The 22,381-nt window shown below is 37.9% G+C and overlaps 2 protein-coding genes and 1 long non-coding RNA gene across 3 annotated transcripts; 1 reads left to right on the top strand and 2 right to left on the bottom strand.

Annotated features, from left to right (window-relative positions):
* Positions 1-19,322: 19,322 nt before the first annotated feature.
* On the top strand, positions 19,323-20,700 carry LOC139198252 (uncharacterized). Its single transcript, XR_011583611.1, has 2 exons — positions 19,323-19,714; positions 19,891-20,700. It is a non-coding gene; the product is annotated as an uncharacterized lncRNA (long non-coding RNA).
* Positions 20,315-21,580, bottom strand: LOC114826495 (probable disease resistance protein RF9). The gene is made up of 2 exons (XM_070826718.1): positions 20,767-21,580; positions 20,315-20,494 (listed from the first exon to the last, which is right to left on the bottom strand). Exons 1-2 carry the CDS (start codon positions 21,374-21,376, stop codon positions 20,418-20,420), a joined length of 687 nt encoding a protein of 228 aa, XP_070682819.1. The 5' UTR covers positions 21,377-21,580; the 3' UTR covers positions 20,315-20,417.
* LOC103421195 (putative disease resistance protein RGA4) lies at positions 21,506-22,381 on the bottom strand. The gene has a single exon (XM_029106876.2). The coding sequence runs from the start codon at positions 22,379-22,381 to the stop codon at positions 21,506-21,508; it is 876 nt and encodes a 291-aa protein (XP_028962709.2).

Consider the following 22,381-nt stretch of genomic DNA (forward strand, 5'->3'; position numbering starts at 1 on the left):
GTTAAGATAACGGGTGTGACACGACACGACCCGTTAAGATAACAGGTGTTACACGAAAACGACACGAACACGACTGACACGACCCGTTTGCCAGGTCCAGATGTTGGCATGTTAAGCCTCTTGAAGACAGAGGTTCGGTTTTGACCACCAATGCGATTAAGTGCTGACGTTCTGGGCTTTGAGCGATTCATCCTATTGAAGACTGACATTCGAGGGGCGGATTTAGGCTCCTCTTGATCTTGTTCAGCGTTCACGCTGATGTGTTGAGTGCTAGTATTTTTAGCTTTGCTTGAAATCTTCACGGGTGAATTTGGTGTGAAACCAAGTCCAGCTTTGTTATTGTCAACTTCATAACCATGCTCCTTCAACTTCTTTTGAGTCTCAGTGAGGTCACGTTCTTTGTCATTGAGGGTGTTTGAAACCTTCTTTCCAGGATTCGAAAAAGGAACGAAGTCGTACCCAGCTTTCAACATGAGTTTGTAGGTGTTTGGATCAAAACCTTCTTCGGTCCTCTTGGTTGGGAGAAAGCTTGGTTCCACCCCCTTTGGTAGCCTTAGCGTTGCCTAGCTGTGTCAGAGGTAAAACTGCATTCGTCTTGAGCAACTTTACCTTATTCCTATGTCGCTGTGTATCGGCTTTACTTGCTCCAGTTTCTAAACAAAGATTGACCATTCTTTCTTCTCGACATCGGGATGTATCGGAAAACGGGTGTGTTTGGTCCATTTGAGGGCATCCTACTCTCTTTGGTTGTTGCAGGTTTAGCAAGCTCATCATCATTCTTGCTTGAAGATGGCATAGCTTCTCCTTCTTGCTTCTTGGGCATGGCTTGCCACTCCTGCTTTTTAGGTGTTGCTTTGCCCATGGATTTAATCTCTTTTGTAAGAGCTTCAGGCACCATGTCTTCATTCATGTAGAACTTGGCGTCTGCGAAATGTGATTCAACTTCGGTGAATGGTTTGGTGTCGCCATATATCACCTTCACTCATTCTCGGTAGAATTTTAAACATTGGTGAAGGGTGGACGATACTACTCCATTCGCATGGATCCAAGGCCTTCCTAACAGCAAGTTGTAGGAAGTTCTTGCATCAATCAAGTGGAATATCGTGCTCGTTTTGAGTTCACCAATAGTCATCTCCACTCGGATCATGCCTATCCCCTTTTGTCCCTCTTGGTTAAAACTTTGGATTAGTAGACGGCTGAGGGATAGTTCATTCACACTTGATGCTGATTGTGATCATTGTTGACTTTGGCATGATGTTTATGGCTGATCCACCATCCATGAGCATGCGGTTGACTTTGTGCTCCCTTACGTATCCTGAGACAAAGAGATGACGGCTATGAGGCTAAGTCTTCATCTGTGAAGCTGATCGCGTCCTGGGTGGCACAGCACGCGGCACCTTCATGTTGGAAATGTGCCCTAAAACCAATCATATGATGATACTTTACGGACATTTCAAATGTTAAACTAATCTAGTTTAACATATAAAGGGCAAAGATTATTGTTTGAGCCGTCTCATATAAATGTTATATGCCTAAACGATAAAGTCCAAGGAATATGTGATTGGGAGAATGCAATCTAATGAAGTTAGATTAATGAGACCATTCTTTCGTAGACACATCCTAAATGTTCCTGATCATAGGATTACCAATTGGGCATTGACAGTCCGTTAAGATCAGTACGTACTGTGTCTTCTCTCAGGGAGAGTGACTAGTCTCGAGTCATTGGTGTGTGTGACATCAAGACAAGTACGTAGGTGCTCAATAAGAGAATGAGTTCACTGAACGTGATCAACGAAGAGTTCTTATATTCCATGTCACATGAGAACTCATGGTTGGGATAATGCAAAGTAGTCCTTTGACCTGAGGCATCACAGTTGTCTTGTGGTTAAGTCCTTAATCTTTGATTATGTCTAATTCACCCCATCGGGGTGTCACGGCATCGTTGGGGTTAAGCCACTTAGCTATGGAGACAAGTGAATGCGCAACAAGGGATCTCTAACCTTCAAACAGTTGAGGGAGAATACTCTATGATATGATTTGGAATCTCTGGCCAGAGTATGAATGAGATTGGGGAATGCGTTCCAAATCACATTCAAGGAAATCATATAAGCAAACGATTCACATTGGATAGTAGACATGAGTAAATAAACTATCATACCAAACAATGTGGTCAAGAGTATTAGATTAGAGAAGGACCGTATTGCATTTGTAATCCCAAACTGAATAGGTTCTCTATCCTCTTCTGATTAGCTTGGGTAACCATGATATGCTGCTAGGTGTCACTCATGGTTTGTGGAAGCCCTAAACGTGTGTAATCACTAAAGGGACAATTGAAAATTGTTTCAATTCACAATCGATGTAAAATGGTTTTAATCGCCCACTGCCTCGCTAAAAGGAACCTAATGGATCGCACACCATAAAAGGTGGAGATTGAAGATTAAACGGAAATGAGTAAGAATGATTAAATGGTTTAATCATTTAATTATGGCAAGGATTAATTAATATGTTAATTAATCAAACGAATAAGTTCGTTAAAGACTTCGGGATAGTTTTGGACCTTAAGGCCCAATGGGCTTCGAACGTCAAGCCCATTAACTTAAATTGTATGACAATTTAATGAATAAAGATTCATTAAAGCCCAAAAGCCCAAACATCCCTAAATGGCCGGCCATATTAGATGAATTAGGGTTTTGGTTGTTTAGGTTACTTAAAGAAGTGACTATATAAATGACTTTATAGCCAAAATTCATTAAGGAAAAATTAAGGGTTTATTTTGGGTGAAAATGGGTGAGAATTGTCTCTCCATTTTCTCTCTAAAGAAGCTAACACCTTGGAGGGTACATCTAGCAATACTACTACTCCAAGGTCACTCATTTCTTCTACAATCAAACCTTGGTGAAGAGACTTAGAGGTTCCCTATTTTGGGAACTTGGAGAAACCTATTCTTCCATCCAAATCCATGGATCTAAGAAGCAAGGAATGAAGGCCCCTATCTCTTTGGGTGATTAGCCTTTGCTTATGCAAAGAGGAATCTACAAAGGTATTAATTTCAACTCACTTTGTTTTGAGTTGATTATTGGTTCACCAATCTACTAGGCTTTGAATTTCATGGGTAATGTTTTGTTTTTGAATGCATACAAGCATGATTCCGCCTTTAATTTGTTAATTGCATGCCATATGATGTTATTCAAATGAACATGTTTTTAAAAATAAATCCTTCAAGTGGTATCAGAGCCTAGGTCTAGTAGTTGGTGAATCCTTTTGGGTTTTGTAGTTCATAAGTTTATGATTTAAAAGTTGTAATTGTTACAAGCTTTATTCTTGCTTCTTTGAATGTAAATTTTGTTTGAAAATTTGCCATCTCAAATGTTGTAGATGTAGTTCATATGAGGATGAATATTGGAGCTAAAATTTGGTGTCATGATTTTGGGGATTTTCGGCCAAATCCAAATGGTGATTTTTTGGGTTCATGTTTGTCTTGTTAAAATTGTTTTAAGGTGACTTTTGGAACCCCTAAGTACCCTAGGATGTTAACACCATTTTGAATGGTGAAAATTTGAGTTTTATGGCTTGAAAACATTCATGGAGCTCTTATGGGTTTTCATGGATGTTCTTCATTGTTCTTGATGTTCTTGCCAAGAACAAAAAGGTTTTGTGTTTTGATTCAAAGTTTTGAATATTTCATAAAGTTTATGTTATATGTTTTTCAAATGATTTATCATGTATTTAAAGTGTTAAATATTTGTATAAATGATGATGGAAACATCAATCATCAAAACATATATTAATTTTATGAAAGTATTTAAAGTGTTAAATATTTGAATAAATGATGATGGAAACATCAATCATCAAAACATATATTAATTTTATGAAAGTATTTAAAGTGTTAAATATTTGTATAAATGATGATGGAAACATCAATCATCAAAACATATATTATTTTTATGAAAGGTGAAAGCACTACTTGATTGTTTTTGACAAAACTAATAAATCAAAACACCCATCACTCATTTTTATCCCTAAAAACCGGCCACCCTAATAAAATAGGGTATTTTTGGGGCTTTTATGCAATTACATAAAGTTTTGATACTTTTGTGTATTTGTACTTTGACCCGAAAGTTTACGTTTTGACGTTAAGGCCTAAAAACGCTAAAGGACAAATTGTTTTGCTCCTTTAATGAAGTTTTTGAATTTATTTAAATTTTGGGTTCTAGTTGTATTTACATGAAGTAGTGACTTTTGTGTTTTTACAAAGTGACCCCAAAAGTTTATGTTTTTCGCAATATGGCCCAAAAAGTTGTGGTTATTGCATGATGGCCCAAATAGGATGAGAACAAAATTGTTTTGTCTCTTTAAATGAGAATTGGATTTTCATTTTGTTTAGCTCCACTTAAATCAATTTTATGGATACAAAAACCAAATGAAAATGTTGCATTCAATTAATTAGTTAAAGCGTTAATTAATTAAAGGATGATTATGAACCTAAGCCTAATATAATTGAGCTATGTGAAAGGCGTTTCAAATTTGTTTGAACCATGGGAATGTGTAGATTAGATTTTGGTTGTAATTTGATTTGATCAAATGTTGTAAAAGGGCATAAGTCCTTCTTTACTTTAAGGTAATTTGTTTTATGCAAATGTTGTAATGAGCATAAGCTCATTCTTTACTTTGAAGTATTTCTTTCTTGCTTTATATGATATGCATGAAAATGAAGTAATTGGGTCCAACGCTCCTAAGACAACAAGCCTTAATGTGATTAAACGCGTAACTAAAATCAATCTCCATCCCTAGACCGAGATTCAACACAAGGCTCGTGTTGAATCTAAACAAAGGTTCATAGTCATCCTAAGGCCCTAAGGCAACTATATAGTCCATCAAATGAATGCAAACCTTATGTTAGTAGTAACATATACTCTTGCTTTAAAAACCGTTTTAAAAGCATAGTGGGAGTATTATGTACAACTAAAACAATCATATGGACCAATAGTTGTAATAGGACCAAAATTGTTTTAATAGAGATTAAAATGTATATTGAAATGTGATGAGACCTAAAACCCTCAACCAACCCAATATTAAGTTGAAAGCGTGAGAGTGCTTTGAACACTCTTTCGTGGCCTTCCACCGTGGTAGGCTCCAATCGTTTATGACTTGTACACCGCCTTCACCCTATAATGGGGAAGTACAAAGTGCATGCTTATACTCAGGAGGAGTCTATACGCATATGATGAGGTGAGTGTAGGCAACGAGTTTAGCCAACATGATATAATTCTGAGGCTATGCTTGAACCCCTACATGAACTAAGCATGGTGGGAATGACTTAACTAAGTGCAATGGAGCCAACATGATATAATTCTGAGGCAATCATTCTCTAGAGGCCAAATAAGATGGGTACTTGCATTAGTTGCAAATGAGTAAGCGTACTCTCTCATTATCATTAACGCTAGCCAACATGATATAATTCTGAGGTGGGCTTGGTAGTAGTGAGCCTCCCATAACCTACTAAGAGTTTCATCCAAAACTCTCGAATTCCAATGAGGGATATGGAATTTGCCAAAAATAGTGGGTGATGCTATTTGATTTAAAGACCCGAATCAAATGGCTTAAAATCAATCAATTTATATACGTTATGTATTTGTTTACCAATATATTTGCAAACGCTATCCAACACTTGACAAATAAAAGCCGAACGTTTAGTTTACGGACTTGGTACTACAAAACCATAGATTGTCTTTAATGGCTTGTAAATGTACCTAAGTAGTCTCATCCTCACAATCTTCCTATTGATAATGTATCATTAGAAGAATATGTTAGAAAAGGTCTATCATAGAGAGGACAACACTTTTAATGTCATAATTCTTCAATTACAAATTGTTGTATGAAGAAATAGGAGTTGCTTTGAACAACCCTTAATCAATGCAAACACTTAGTGCTTGTTTCTTTGTTACATGAACAAGGAACTTGAGAAGAAAGCACAAAGGCTTGGACACTTAATGTGCCATGATTCTTCACTTCCAAATGTTGTATGAAGAAATGAGAGTTGCCTTGTACAACTCTTGAAAGTTTGTAATTATGTTTAGAACATAATGGTTGGTTGACAAAAATAGTCCATTAACATGGACTTATGATGATTTTGAATCATTGAGTGTTGAAGTGTTAAACCACTTAACGAGACGGAAACTAGGCAAAGACTTTACCTTTGTTTCCCTATCCTAATGGTTCACTAAGTTTATGGTAAACTATGTAGTGAACAATAACCACATACTCTCCAAATTGTTTGATGTGTATAACACAATTGAAAAAGGTTTCAAGAGAGATAGTGGGAGTTTAGGGACCATGACTAATGTAGTCAAAGGTGAAAGTCAAATAAAGAAGATAAATAACTCCAAGGGAACAAACTTTCTTTATGAAAGGATGGACATTGGAAGGGGTATTTGCAAGAAATGTCTTGCAAGTGTCAAGAACACACCTTTCGAAGGTGTTGTAAATTGTTCTTGAATAGTTCAAAACAGTTGGTTCTTCTACTTGAATGTATGATTCCGTATTAGTAACTATGTTTTACAAATCGTTGTAAAAGTGTGACTAATAAGAAGTAGAAGATATATGAGAGAAGAAAAGGTGCTTCACATACGGAACGTGAATAAGATATAGATCTCTGCGAAAGCAGATAGTACTTACTTCCTCATATGAACTACCAAAGAAATTGGATTATAGTAATCTAATTGATTGTCTCTATAGTAGAGATAATATGGTAGTGTTAACTGTTTAGAAAATAATGATGCTTAAAACCCAAAAGGTTGCAAGGTAGTGACTAATCCCAACTAAAGTTGTGATACCTCTAAAAACATAAATTACGAGTTGGTCATAGATGGACGCTTTGGATCGTTAGATCCGGATCCAATACCTTCTTGTTAAAATTGTATGGAGGCGAAATGTTCGAATCTTTATTCTTTTGGAAAGAAGAAAGAATCACAAAGTTGTTGAGGTTAATTCACTTAGATGTTAGTGGCACTTGTCCACAACATAATACTACTCATGTTATATGACATTCACCGAAGATCACTCTCGGTTGGACTATAGTTTATTTTGAATAAACACAAGTCCGAATACTTTGCAAAAGGTTTCAAAGAATTCAAGAAATGTAAATAGATGAGTAAGATATCTAAAGTATTTACCTCCTTAGATTTGATCCAAGGAAAGGTAACACTTTAGATGAGTTTCCTTGAAAGATATCAAGGAAAATAGCATCATAAGATAATGTATTTCTCCATTAGGAGAAGAACGAACTCGAATAAGATTTAGTTCGTTAAAAGTTATCTATTACCCATATATAGGATATATACTTCTAAAACAATATGATTGTCAATGAGAAGATCTTCCAATATTTTCATGACTCCATAAGATGTAGTTGGAAAAGAAAGACAAATCTTAAGCATGTTAAAGATTTGGGGTTGTGTGCTAATAAGCAATATTCGTTTGATAACAATCTTGTAGGATATCCTTAAAATAACTTTTGGATATCGCTTCTATAAACCAACTAACAAATGTTGTTTTGTTGGGAAGTTCATTGTAATCCTACAATGTGATTTGCCTAAGAGCAAATGAACGAGAGATAGAACTCAAAGAATGGGTTCTTTGAGAGACAAGGAAGTAATCAACAAATATAACAACCTAGTTCCTATACCACAAGCTCCAAGGTAGTCGATAAGAATGAAAATCCTTATGACTACATTGAGTGCATATACGATATATACTCAAGGAAATGGTAAAGTACCATTTGACTCGAAATAATGAAACCTTCATAGCTAATTGGTAGCTTAAGGTAACTACAATCAAAGAGAATGGTTGACTTTGAAGAAACCATCTTTGAGATAGGCTTGGTTTCAATTAATTCGAAGATTGCTAGCTACAACTAAAATGGTGATTCAATGTTTTGACATAATATGGGTTTCCGAAACCATTATTAAGATAGTCTTGATAATATATGTCCAAAACTATAAATCACAAGACATGTAAGTTGTAGAGATCCATCCATCATGGATCTTAGCAAGTTAGTGGGAGCTATTTGCATTTTATGAGGAAAAAGGTTCAAATCGTTTGATTTCTCATCAAGATGTAAATAAATCTTTTGTTTACGAGTTTTACAAAAGATTAGTGGGAGTTAATCATGTTCCTAAAATTTAAGTATATATGATATATTAATTTTGGAAATGAAAAGAATACTTCTTCGTTAAAGTTATGACTTTAATACATTATATGAAGATAGAATGTATATGGGAGATATAGTCTATATACATGGGATGGAAATCTATAATGATATATTTCATGATATAATTGGATTATATCAATCCCTAATAATAGACAATGGATGCTAGGAAGTTTCTCATATGATGATAAACTTCAATAAGAAGGACGATTCTAGTGAGACTAGCAAGTTGCCCTTCTCAAAGGGAACGTACCCTTTGACTCCCATAGAAATAATGCGTAAATTGAATCCTTTATGCATAAGCAGAAAGGTGATTTATGTATTTCATATTGTATGAAAAACATTGATATGAGTTGTACCTAGAACGGTACAAGACGATATCAGTGCAAGCCCAGGATCAGAACCGTGGCAACTGTCAAGTGAGTCCTTAAGTATTTAAGAAATACTAAAGGATAGATTCCTCAAAGAATGAGGAAGAATTAGAGTAACGTAATGGAAGCGTAAATGTATTAGATTATGAATCTAATCCATCATTGGATGTTTCTTCATTATGAATGAAGAGATAAACAAATATCTCTTTATTATGACTAAAGAGATATTTGGATGGAAACATTAAAGTAATGACTTTAGTGTGTTCCATTATGAATGCAAGATATATTGCCATATAGAAGTTTACAACAATGTTGTTTGGATGGGAAAGTTCATTTATGAACTCTCTATTCGGTTCCAACCAGAAAGTGTATGACACTAATGGGGCGATAGCTCAAGCCTGGGAATCAAGGGCTCATCAAGATCCGAACACAAATGAGAGACTGAACCACATGATTGAGAATCATGTATAATGGTGACATCGATATTCTCAACGTTGCTTCTATGGATAACATATAGATATCCATTGTCTAGGCCTACTTTTCAGCCATTTATGAAATGACTACAGAAGAGGTATCATCACTGATGACCAATGCTGATTGGCTCTAGTGCAAGTGGGAGATTGTTGGAAATGTGCCCTAAAACCAATCATATGATGATACTTTACGGACATTTCAAATGTTAAACTAATCTAGTTTAACATATAAAGGGCAAAGATTATTGTTTGAGCCGTCTCATATAAATGTTATATGCTTAAACGATAAAGTCCAAGGAATATGTGATTGGGAGAATGCAATCTAATGAAGTTAGATTAATGAGACCATTCTTTCGTAGACACATCCTAAATGTTCCTGATCATAGGATTACCAATTGGGCATTGACAGTCCGTTAAGATCAGTACGTACTGTGTCTTCTCTCAGGGAGAGTGACTAGTCTCGAGTCATTGGTGTGTGTGACATCAAGACAAGTACGTAGGTGCTCAATAAGAGAATGAGTTCACTGAACGTGATCAACGAAGAGTTCTTATATTCCATGTCACATGAGAACTCATGGTTGGGATAATGCAAAGTAGTCCTTTGACCTGAGGCATCACAGTTGTCTTGTGGTTAAGTCCTTAATCTTTGATTATGTCTAATTCACCCCCTCGGGGTGTCACGGCATCGTTGGGGTTAAGCCACTTAGCTATGGAGACAAGTGAATGCGCAACAAGGGATCTCTAACCTTCAAACAGTTGAGGGAGAATACTCTATGATATGATTTGGAATCTCTGGCCAGAGTATGAATGAGATTGGGGAATGCGTTCCAAATCACATTCAAGGAAATCATATAAGCAAACGATTCACATTGGATAGTAGACATGAGTAAATAAACTATCATACCAAACAATGTGGTCAAGAGTATTAGATTAGGGAATGACCGTATTGCATTTGTAATCCCAAACTGAATAGGTTCTCTATCCTCTTCTGATTAGCTTGGGTAACCATGATATGCTGCTAGGTGTCACTCATGGTTTGTGGAAGCCCTAAACGTGTGTAATCACTAAAGGGACAATTGAAAATTGTTTCAATTCACAATCGATGTAAAATGGTTTTAATCGCCCACTGCCTCGCTAAAAGGAACCTAATGGATCGCACACCATAAAAGGTGGAGATTGAAGATTAAACGGAAATGAGTAAGAATGATTAAATGGTTTAATCATTTAATTATGGCAAGGATTAATTAATATGTTAATTAATCAAACGAATAAGTTCGTTAAAGACTTCGGGATAGTTTTGGACCTTAAGGCCCAATGGGCTTCGAACGTCAAGCCCATTAACTTAAATTGTATGACAATTTAATGAATAAAGATTCATTAAAGCCCAAAAGCCCAAACATCCCTAAATGGCCGGCCATATTAGATGAATTAGGGTTTTGGTTGTTTAGGTTACTTAAAGAAGTGACTATATAAATGACTTTATAGCCAAAATTCATTAAGGAAAAATTAAGGGTTTATTTTGGGTGAAAATGGGTGAGAATTGTCTCTCCATTTTCTCTCTAAAGAAGCTAACACCTTGGAGGGTACATCTAGCAATACTACTACTCCAAGGTCACTCATTTCTTCTACAATCAAACCTTGGTGAAGAGACTTAGAGGTTCCCTATTTTGGGAACTTGGAGAAACCTATTCTTCCATCCAAATCCATGGATCTAAGAAGCAAGGAATGAAGGCCCCTATCTCTTTGGGTGATTAGCCTTTGCTTATGCAAAGAGGAATCTACAAAGGTATTAATTTCAACTCACTTTGTTTTGAGTTGATTATTGGTTCACCAATCTACTAGGCTTTGAATTTCATGGGTAATGTTTTGTTTTTGAATGCATACAAGCATGATTCCGCCTTTAATTTGTTAATTGCATGCCATATGATGTTATTCAAATGAACATGTTTTTAAAAATAAATCCTTCACTTCATGTGGCCAAAGCTTCGAGCCTGCGTTCTTGCTTTCTTGTACTTCGTGGTCGTTGGGACTTGCCAAGATCGCTGCCAGTGCTCTTCGCATCTTCTTTGGCAACCGTAGCGCTTCCTCGATGCTAAAGTGTGTTGGCAGACCTTCTTCAGGTGTAAGAGTCTTTTCTCCCTCAGTGGCGACAACTTTGCCTTTTGAAGGTTCTTCCATTTCTACTTCGACCATGTGACATTCAGCGATAGTGCACTGTTGGAAGAAGTCTTCCGGGAAGTACTCGTGCAAGGAGACGGAAATGCGTGGCTTTTGCTTCATAGGTTCCCCAGCATATATTGGCTTAGCATCTCTTATGTTTCTTTTAGGCTTCCTATTGCTTCGGCGGCGGTGTTTTCTCCCTTATTCCCCATTTGGCTTTATAGCTTGCGGTCTCGGTTTCCTCGTCCTCTTATAGGTCACCAATGTCCATCCTTTGTCATCGTCAGTAGGTGCATCTTGGTTGCTTGCCCCCAGTGACGGTGGTGCAGAAGGTGCAGTGTGGTTTGAGTATTACCGAGCATGGTCAGGCATTTCTTGAAGAGGCACGGGATCAAAGGATCCGAACACGACTGTAGTGGTGTGTGTTGTAGCTGTGTCTTCTAAGTCAAGCTCAATCCGCCCTTGTTGTGCCAACTTTATGATGAGTTATTTTAGGATGAAACACTTGCCCACATGATGACCCACGATAGGATGGTACTTGCAGTACTTGGGATCATTGATGCGATTCATCTCTTCGGGGCGTTTGCATTCAGGCAACTCAATCACCTTCTTCTCCAGCAGATCGTCCAGCATTGCATCTGTAACGCCCCAAAAAAAAAAAATTTAGATTTATTTATGGTGATAGGCCCAAAATAAAATCATGGTTAACCAATATTCTATTAACCAACATAAATCAAAATTCAATTATTTTATGGTTGCATGTAACTTTCTTATTAGACTGCCTACGTACCCTTAATAGGGATCAAGTCATTCGTAGTTCACCGTTTGTAAGAGATTTTCAACACACACCACTTAAGTCTTATAAGTCTATGATATTTATTCATGCTTGTTAGAAATGAACCTGTTACCCTAAAAGAACAACATGACGATTCTTTTCCTAGGGCGTAGTTTGTCCATTTCATTCCGTTTTCCATTCGGTTCTCATGTTTATTTCTTAAGTCCATAATCATGCCGTGATAGACATTTGCTTCAATAATAATAAATCCAAACCAATTTCAAGTTTACTCTTCTCTTAAGAAAATCCAATTTCTTCAAATACTTAAACCCAATTGGAATTTCTTCATTTTCCCATGCAACTCCAGCATGCCAACAAAACTGAAATGCATGCATCAAACCCAACAAATTTCACCTATCAATTTGCAGAAAATTAAACCAGAAAAAGAAAAGTAACAAAGCAAAATAACCCACACCTGAATCGAAGCACGACCTTCATCTAAAACAACAACAGGAGCAATCCACGCACTGTAAGAATGGAGCCAATTCATATTCAGATTTCAGGAGGTTTGAAAGGAGGATGTGTCTCCAACTTGCTGGAGTTCGCCCATTTTCCCTCGATGGGTTTGGAAGCTTGGATTGTCTGCTTTGACAACATTATGTCTCACAGTGCACCGTTGGTGCATGCAAGACCACAATCATGTTCCACATGCTCCATAGACTCGAGATATAAATTTTTGAGGTTAGATTACTCCAGGATATGGTGGTGATGGTGGCTAGTTTACCACGGTGAGAGAGAGAGAGAGAGAGAATTTTGGAAAATAAGGGACCCCTGGAACCGAAGCATGTCAGGTGGCAAATTTCCCCCCTATCTTTTCCTTTATTGAATTTCATAACCATCCATTTATCTGTCTTTCAAAATTTTCCATACAATCATAAAAAAAAATTTAAATAACTAAATCATGCATCTAAAAATTCAGGTATATTACAGCATCCACATCGGAGTCTGGAAAAGGGTATACCTTCTGCTCAAGTTCCCTCAAGGTGTTTTTGTACCTATCTTGGGTGTGGGAAGGCTCACTTCTTTTTATCTCCTTTTCTTTGTTATTGAATGAGATTTTGACGGGTGTGGACGAGGTCTTGATAGGGGTGGTATTGGTGGTAAAAGCTTCATTGGCGGGCTTTTTCCCATGATTGTCTGTTATTGAAGTAAACACCTTATCCCTTTTGAAATCGGTGATTGGCTCATTCTTTCCATGATGGGCGATGCTCAGTTCCATGTCGTGGGCACGGGTGGCTAATTCTTCAAAAGTCTGTGGTTTGATACCTTGAAGGGTGTATTGTAAACCCCATTACATGCCCTGGATGCACATCTCGATTGAAGAAATCTCGGAGAGCCTGTCCTTACAGTCAAGGCTTAGATTACGCCATCGGTTGATGTAGTCTATGACTGATTCTTCCCTCCAGGGCTTCGTACTCGTCAGCTCTAGCATGCTCACAATACGGCGGGTACTGTAGAAGCGGTTGAGGAATTCCCTTTCCAACTGTTCCCAACTGTTGATGGACTCGGGCTCCAGGTCCGTGTACCACTCAAAGGCGTTTCCTTTTAACGAGCGCACAAACTGCTTGGCGAGGTAATCTTCTTCCGTCCCTGCATTGTTGCATGTTTCGACGAAATGTGCGACATCTTGCTTGGGGTTTCCTTTTCCGTCAAATTGCATAAACTTCGGCGGTTGATAACCCTTCGTCATCCTCAAGGCGTCGATCTTCCTGGAGTAAAGCTTCGAGTACAACGTGGAGGCATGTGAGTTCCCTTCGTACTGCGCCTTGACAGTACTGGCGATCATCTCCTGCAACTGCTTGATGGAGAGAGATCCCATGAGCACTGTTGTCTGGTCTAGCTTCAGCTTTTCTTCAGCTTTCTCCACTATAGGCTCATCTTCTTCGTCGTCTTCCTTCTTCAGATGATCAATCTTCGGGTTGGGTTTCTCGCCGTCCTGCGCCTCCAGTCGGTTGACGAGTGCTGCAATTTGCAAGTCTTTTTCTTCTACAGTTCGGGTTAGCCTTGCAATTGCTTCATTCATCTGAGCCAACTGCTCATCGATTGAAGTTGCTCCAGTGGTCATGACTTGCATAGCTGAACTGCCGCTTGAATCGGCATCGGAGAGCATGGATTTGGAGTATTTCTTTGGGCTTTCCCCCTTTGGTGCCCTTAGTGAGGCTAAGGTGATCACAGGCTCGTGCCTTGGGTGCTCTTGTTCTTTTGGCATGGTTGATGCAAAGGTGGAAGAGGAGGCAGAAATAGCTCTTACCTTGCTTCGAGTTATGATGCCCGAAATGACACTGCCTACGGCGATGATGCTCTTGTTCTTTGCGTTGGTTGTGGGAACAGCTTGAGCCTTCCTTGATGCCATGTGTGTTTCTTATGGATTTGAAGATAGAGATGAGAGGCAGAGAAGGTCCCACTGGGCGTGCCAAATTTGTAAACACAGAAAATTCTTGAAACGAAAGAGACAAGAACAACGTGCACAAAATAATATTTGTATTTGATGATTTTGGGTTACAATCTCTCTCAAATTTGATCCTCTAATTCGATCTCCGTAAGGTGTTGATTTGTGGATTGTGATGCTGATCCAAGTGCCGTCGAGGCTTGATCTCGGATGAATGGTTGGAAGTTTCTTCAAGGGGGCCTTTTGGGCTTGATCTTGAAAGGTTGATGGATGAACGGATCTTCAAGGGCTTTTGGGCTTAATCTTGAAGAACTGTTGATGAACGGATCTTCAAGGGGCTTTTAAGGCTTGATCTTGATGAACAATTGATGGATGGATCTTCAAGGGCTTTTGGGTTTGATCTTGAAGAACTGTTGATGAACGGATCTTCAAGGGACTTTGGGGCTTGATCTTGAAGAACGGTTGATGAATGGATCTTCAAGGGCTTTTGGGCTTTATCTTGAAGAACGGTTGGATGTGTGGATTTGTTGATGTTGTTGATCCAAAGGGTCGTTGGGGCTTGATCTTAGGATGAACGGATGATGAACGATGAACACTTTCTTCAAGGGCCGTCGGGGCTTGATCTTGAATTGGTGGAAGTTTCTTCAAAGGGCCATTGGGGCTTGATTTTGAAGGTTGGGTTGACGAATAACGAAGAGAGCTTTCTTGATCTTTCAGGATTTACTTGGGAGCTTTGGAGTTTCAATGCTTCAAGGTTTTGGTGTGAGGTGAATTGGTTATGAATTGGTTATGAATTGCCCCCCAAAATGAATGCATTGGCTTCCTATTTATAGAATTTTCCAAGGCCTAATTTTGAATATAATATGCAAATGAAATAAATCGTTTTTTTTTTCCACGTGTTGACATGTGACTTTTCCGATTTATTTTGATTTTTCGTTTAGTCACACGCTACGTGTAAAATTTATGTGACACGTGAGCGTTGAAATTGTAACTATTGGTCAACATTTATTTCACCGAAATTTCGATGTCTACAACAATATTTGATATTTCTTTTGGTTCTTGTTCCTAAAACATCGAAATAATCTAAGCCAATTGTTTTGGTGAGGAACTAAACAAAGTCATGGGATGGAATCATTTTTTCTTCTCTTTTCTAAAATTTAAATTCTAACTTTTTACGATTAAACTTCCTCCTCCGCTTCTTGGATTTGGATTCCGACATGGCATCATCATGCACCGGAGATTTCTGTCTCTTCTTAGATTCGCACTTGGCCGGCACCGGAGAATCCTCCTCTGTGCACATCATGCACACGGTGGCAGAAGAGTCATTGACATAGGTGCAGCGATCGCGAGGCCAACAACCCCTCCGGAAAATTATTCTCTGAATAATCCACTACCTCCGAAAAGTCATTCTTCATCGCTCTCACAAAGTTTCTGAAGTAGTTTCCAATTGCAATCAGCTGTGTCAACTTTCCTCGAAATTCAAAAAACTCTTCAATAGATCGATCAACATTGATAATCTTCTCTTCCAGTTCCACTTCTGCACAATGACATGGCTTTTCCAAGCCACTATTCAACTCGCCTAGCAAGTACTCAAACAACTGCCTCTTAACACACTCATGCTTGGGTATAAAGTAACCATACACATAGATCCACTGCAGCACTGGTCTGCATTCGATAATCTCTTGCCGGGCCTCCACAACAAAATCAAAAACAGGATTCGTTTGTATGTATTTCACACTGAGCTTCTTCAAAGGAACATCTTGCACAAGGTGATGAAAATCTTCAACAACTATTTTCTTGTACATGCGATTATATACCCAAATGTTCATAATTACGAACAAATCTGTTATAAGACATCTTCGACATCTCTTTCAAAGATATGTTTACCATTTCTTCCTTTCACCTCCTATGCTCACTCTCCACCCCCTTTAGGAAACCATTACCAAAACAATTAAGACCATGCCAGTTCCACCATTTGAGGCATGTCCAGCAAAATTCGAATCCACAAGGAGCGCTGCATGTCATATGGTTACATCCTTGGTTTGCATTTTCGATATTTCGCTTGCACTTTGGACAAGGCTTAATGTTTGCAAGAATCCAATCTACATTCAAAATTCAATCTACACCTTCATAATCATCCTCGTTCTTCAGCATCATCCACTTTGAACTGTATCGCAGTTCACCGGACTGTGACCTTCCTCGTGACAATTTGAACAAAATCTGTAAGAGCATAGGCAAGAAACATCACTAGTTCCATAGCCACCAATAAAGTCTACAGCATAGTCACCAGCCATGAGAAGGCATCACTTTCTCTTCCCCTTACTATCTTTCACATAAGACCTCAAAAGGTACTGAGAATACTTGGCCTTATCGGGGTCATTATTGGCTTTGGTTGCCAACACAGGGAGAATCAAATCTTCGCCAACAGCAGCGCCACAGCCCGGATGAGGACATTTTAGAGACAAACATCCAACACAATCATTGCTAATTGATTCTCTTACATAAGCTGCCGAACATGCAATTCAATAAAAATGGCCACAGAAATCGGAGCTAAATTCTATGATAACCGTCATCATCATATGTCTCGAAGCAAATTTCGTAAGTAAACGAACCAACACTTTGATCAACAAGTGGGACGTTCCTAAACAATCCCAATTTATTCCGAACATCGTCTTCCTTCTCAAACCACTTGTCAAATAACATACTAACACTACAATTGTAGTGGCGGAGTAAGATAATTGCCTAGGATCTCGATACGTGCAGTTTCGAGCACACCTCTGTCATACATTGTAATTGGCGTTCCCTGATATCTGCCGCCTTCAAAACCGTATATCGAAGCTTTGGCTGCAACAATGTCTATTGATATTCTCTCATAAATCCGTTCAAGTATTCAGCAAACTTAATGTTATCATAATCGGGTTGCGCAAACCATCCATCTAGACTTCTCGATGGGTGGAGATAGCACGAAGAACTCGAAGAGTAACACGAATCCATGAAAAAAATAACCAACGAAATCGGTATTTGTGAGAGCTCTCGAGTTTGCGATTGATATCGAGAGAAGTGTGCGATAAGATTGGTAAGGGTTTAGCCTTTATAAATATAGGAATTGAATCCCTAGGCAACTAGGAAAAGCGAACTAAATTCCTTGCGTGAAAAGGAACAAAAACCCTAAAATTTTCGTAAATTAGGAGCAAACCCAAATCGTCTGAGGCGTAAAACGCACCGTTCCAATAAAACATTGCTACCTTAATTAGGAATTTAGGGCTTAGAGCCAAATTATAACACGATATATAAATAAATATATATATATATATATATATATTATAACACACATTACTATCTGCACTAAGGGGGAGATGTGGATTTAGCCTCATAATGGGCTAACGATGATGTGGTTCAAATTCGTATTTAGTGAGAATCTCTCACTTACAAGTTTAGAGAGACGTGTTATTGGTTTATTTTATAAAGGAATAAAACTTATCCATCTAGCAAATGATATTATGATTTATTTTTTAGTTGTTTTTGCATTTACAATTGAGGTATCTATCATACAATTCTTTTTCACTCTTTCATCTCATTCTTCGTATTTTTCCCTCTCTTCCCTTCTTCTTTCTAATTTTCTTTCATACTTCTTCTCTATCTCTCGCATACTTCTTGTTCTTTGCATTTCTCTCTCCTCCTCTTCTTTTTCGCATTGTTCTCTAGATTTATGACATAAATCTAGATTTACCATCACTGTACTGTCCTCTGGTAACAATATATCGTCATATAAACAGAAACTCTTGTCGTTGTATTCTTGATAGAAAATGATTTAGTTGTGTTGTGAATATAGTCTTAATGTTACATATATGAATGTATGAAGAAGCAAACCAAAATGGACTTTGGTGACAATAATTAAAAAATTTAGGTGAAATAGTAAACTTGGATGATGACATTTTTATCATGCAATTTTTTCCGATGGGTGTAAGACTTTCTCATATAAAGGGACGGTTGTAATGTACAAATTATCCCATCTTTCTACCTACCTATCTTAGCAAACAATTTTTTTTGTCAAACAATAGATTTTGTTTGATTACATGTTAGATTTGTCACCGACGGAGTTTGAGCCCACGCCATCATATAAGGACTCAACATCTTTCCACTACTGTGGTAAATGACCACTTGCTCTTAGCAAACAATTTATGCTAACCTTTATTTTTCCCGTCACACAAGATCAAAAGTAGAAAGTGAATATCAATCTCCCTCCTCATTGTACTTGCACTTATTGTCTGATATAGTTACGAAAATAAACAGTTTGATACATTGCTACCGTTCCACTTCAATTTCTAATAAAAATTCTCTTCCTAACTTTTGTCTATTTATAACTATATTTATGCTACGCAAATCATTTACACATAATTTGTTTTTTTGTTTTTTTTTTTTTGGAAACTGCACATAATTTGTTTGAAGTACCGTCAATGTAGTAACTCAAGATACCACCTCTGACGCATCAGTCCAAATTTTCAGGTACAAAGTAGGTTATGTCCTCTCCAGGTCCACCCCCAAAACCGTAACTCTCACGCACTCGATCAAAACTTGTACATTCCAGCATATTCAGATCTCCGCCTTTTCTTCTCTCTCTCCTCCTTCTTCTCTCCCTAACAAGTCAGAATAAAATTAATAAACTGATAATAAAAAATCCGGCCACCAAGATTCCAGTTAATGCGAGTAAAACGTTGCCATCGATTGCACTCCATTCCCAAGAAATCCAGAAAATGTAAAAACCAAAATGATTATTATTTAATTTATTTATTTATTTATCCAGTCAGCATATAAATACTGAATATATTTATAATATTATACTCTCATGCATATGCCAATGCAGGAAAGGGATCTTCTCCGGATTCCTTTCATCAAATCCACCAATTCACTAATTCGAATCCTTGAAATTTGATCTAATGGTTAAAAACATGAGATCTTTTTATAAGTTATAATAAATTGAGTCGTTAAATTAAATTTGAACGGTTCGGCTTGGTTGATTGAGTGGAAGGGATACGGAGAGAGGATCCCATTCCGCGAGTGCATACTCCTAGTATCCTCTGACTCTGTCATTTACACAAACACTTGGGGGGCCAGATCGCTCATCGAATTTCTGCCACCGGAAGCTTCTCTTCTCCGTCGCTGAAATGCTTAGCATATGGCATTTCTGGAAATTATTTGATTTCTAGATCAGAAGATGGCGTGGTTCGAGTTTGGGATGCTAGAACTCATAATATTCTTCGCCGGGTTTATGCATATTTGATGGTATTGAAGCAAATTTAGCTCTATTTGACTAGCACTATTTCATAATACAGTTTATATTCAAATATCTCAGTTTCATAATACAGTTTATATTCAAATATCTCAGTTGTTTATGTTCAATCTGCCAAACTTTACTACTTTGTTTAGTATTTACATAAAATTTGCACTGTACTCTGCAGGTCCAGTGAATAATATTCTAGTCGTTCGACAGCATTTTTCTGAGAAATATTGTTCTGACTTCAACTGAAGACTTCAAACAAGTCTGGATCACTTTGCAATATACTACACACACAAAATTAATGTGCCTATGTTCAGACGATCTTCATTTAGCCCAAAAGTAAAGGAAAAGACCATTCCGGTGAAATCTGTAATGCAACAGCCAACCTCTGGTTCTAGTAATGCATTCAGCTTTCTCTTCCTTTTTCATCTCACTTCCTCTAAAAAGAAAATGTGTGAGCCCTGCTTTCATTAGCAGCACTCGCAACAGTCAGGCGGGTAGGATTAATAAAAAAAAAAACTTCAAAATTTCTACGAAACATGCATGCATAAACTAAACACCCCAATTAATTTTGAGTTTACCTGTTTCTGTTTTTGCACTCTTCATTTTCGATGATTTTTGCAGCCGGCCAAAGTGAGCTGCAATGTAGTGGTTTCAGTTTATTTCAGGCAACATTGTTTGTAAACCCTGTAACTGCTAGCAGCTAAATCAGACAACTGGAGGGTCTTGGTGAATCCAGTTTTTTGAGGTCTGCCGCCCTCCCAAAAGCTTGCTCGTGAAACTTTCTGCAAAATTTTGTGACTATAAACTGTTACTTTCTTGCAAATATGTTTTTGGAATGAAATAAAACTAGAGCATTGCAAATCATGATATTGGGAGAGGGGGAATTGAACTCGGGACCTGGAATATGGTCATCTGCACTTGTTTAGTTGGAATGTTGTAATTTGTTAAGTATAATAAAAGCTCAACCCCATAAATTGTTTAGTTGGAATATTGTAATTTGCCAAGTAAAATGAATAGAGTGAGTTGGTAAATAAATAGAAAAGAGCTTAATTACCAGAAGTGGAAGGCCTCTCAGGTAACTCAACAGCGTCCTCTGCCTCGACCATGCCTTCACCCTCATCATCAGAATCAGAAGTGGAAGGCCTCTCAGGTAACTCAACTGCATCCTCTGCCTCCACTATGCGTTTACCATCAATTCTGATGTTGGGGATGTGAGAAATCTTGGGCCACTCCTTTCCTCTGCCTTTTTGGCAACCTCGTGCAAGATTACCACAGCGTCTGATGACAAGTGTCTGAAGTGGTGTTTTCCGCAAGAAGTCTGGCAGTGTTTTTAGCTGACTGCAGTTCCAAAACTCTAAAAAGGAAAGGCATGGCATTATGGTAATATGAGAATCCTCTTCCTTCCACTCTTCCACTCCTTTCCACTCTTCCCACGCATCCATAAAGAAAAACTGGAGTTTTTTCAATTTTGGGAATAGAGTAATGCATGATGATGCTGATGACGTTTCCTTTTCTATTCCCAGAAACTCAACTCCAACCTTTTTTACTCCTTTCATTTTCCAAAGCTCCAGCCTTTCGAGGGACGGCAATATTCCCAAAGGAGGTAAAACTTCACATTCATTCCACCACGCAAGATAAAGAACTCTCAAATTGTTTAATGACATGATCCAGTTGGGGGCAGTGCTTCCATTATGCCCTGTACTTTGTAAAGATTCCAAATTTGGATGCGGTTGTAAAAAATTCAATGTTTCTGCACACTGCTGCTGCTTCTTCCCACCTCATCTTCCCGATTTTCAGATTTTTTTTCTCCAATGAAACAATTGTGTCCAACCAACAAATTCTATTCTCAAATGTAAGAGTTGTTGTTTGTTCCCCAAGGGTAATGCTTTCTCACCCTCACCCGCAACAAGTTTCAAATCCCCATCAATCTCTATGGGGAGTAGACCCTGAAGTTGGTCTAAGTTTCTCAAATCTCCTAATTTGAATGCTTCATCGTTGTCTTTACCACCACCAACAGGGCACCGATCTAGTGTTCTTAGATTTGTTAATCTCCCAATCCCTTTCGGCAAGTACTTCAGCCGAAAGCAACCCCTAACATAAAGATGCTTTAAGTTAATCAACTTTCCCATGCTCTGAGGTAGACTTTCAAGTACCCTACACCAATTAAGGCGCAATGTCTGCAAATTGTATAAATTACACACCGCATTCGGTAGCCTTTTCAAGTCATCATTATAGGACAAATCAATAAACCTCAGATGCACCAATTTACCTATCTCTTTCGGAAGCTCTTCAATACAATTACCACTCAAATTTAATGTCCTCAGATGTTTCAACTGCGACATCAAAGTTGAGTCCACAACATTAAATTTTGAATCAAAAGTTGCAAGAGTACGCATATTGCAGCTGGAAAACAAAACACATGAGAGTGGACCCGTGGGAGCAAGCACTAAGGTCAAATGTTGGATCTTATCACCCAAGGGCTTTTTTGTATTGTTACCACCCTTAACCTCCATTGTAAAGCATTCATTTTGAGTAAGAAACTGCAGAAAATCATGCACAATATCATGCATTTTACAACTCTTGATATTTCCCTCATCATCGTCTTCGAAGTCTTGGAAGAAAGATCGCATTACTAAAATATTGAAAAACTTTTGGCCAATTATTTCCAT

This window comes from Malus domestica, chromosome 08 (assembly GCF_042453785.1).
Source record: "Malus domestica chromosome 08, GDT2T_hap1".
Taxonomy (NCBI): Eukaryota; Viridiplantae; Streptophyta; class Magnoliopsida; order Rosales; family Rosaceae; genus Malus; species Malus domestica.

What these genes read in the sequence shown, in the direction of transcription:
- LOC114826495 (XM_070826718.1), bottom strand. Translation starts at nt 21,376, where the DNA reads ATGTCATTAAACAATTTGAGAGTTCTTTATCTTGCGTGGTGGAATGAA. An exon ending in TGAGAGGCCTTCCACTTCTG is followed by an intron (nt 20,495 to 20,766) that starts GTAATTAAGCTC and finishes AAAATTTTGCAG; the next exon opens with AAAGTTTCACGAGCAAGCTT.
- LOC103421195 (XM_029106876.2), bottom strand. Translation starts at nt 22,381, where the DNA reads ATGGAAATAATTGGCCAAAAGTTTTTCAATATTTTAGTAATGCGATCT.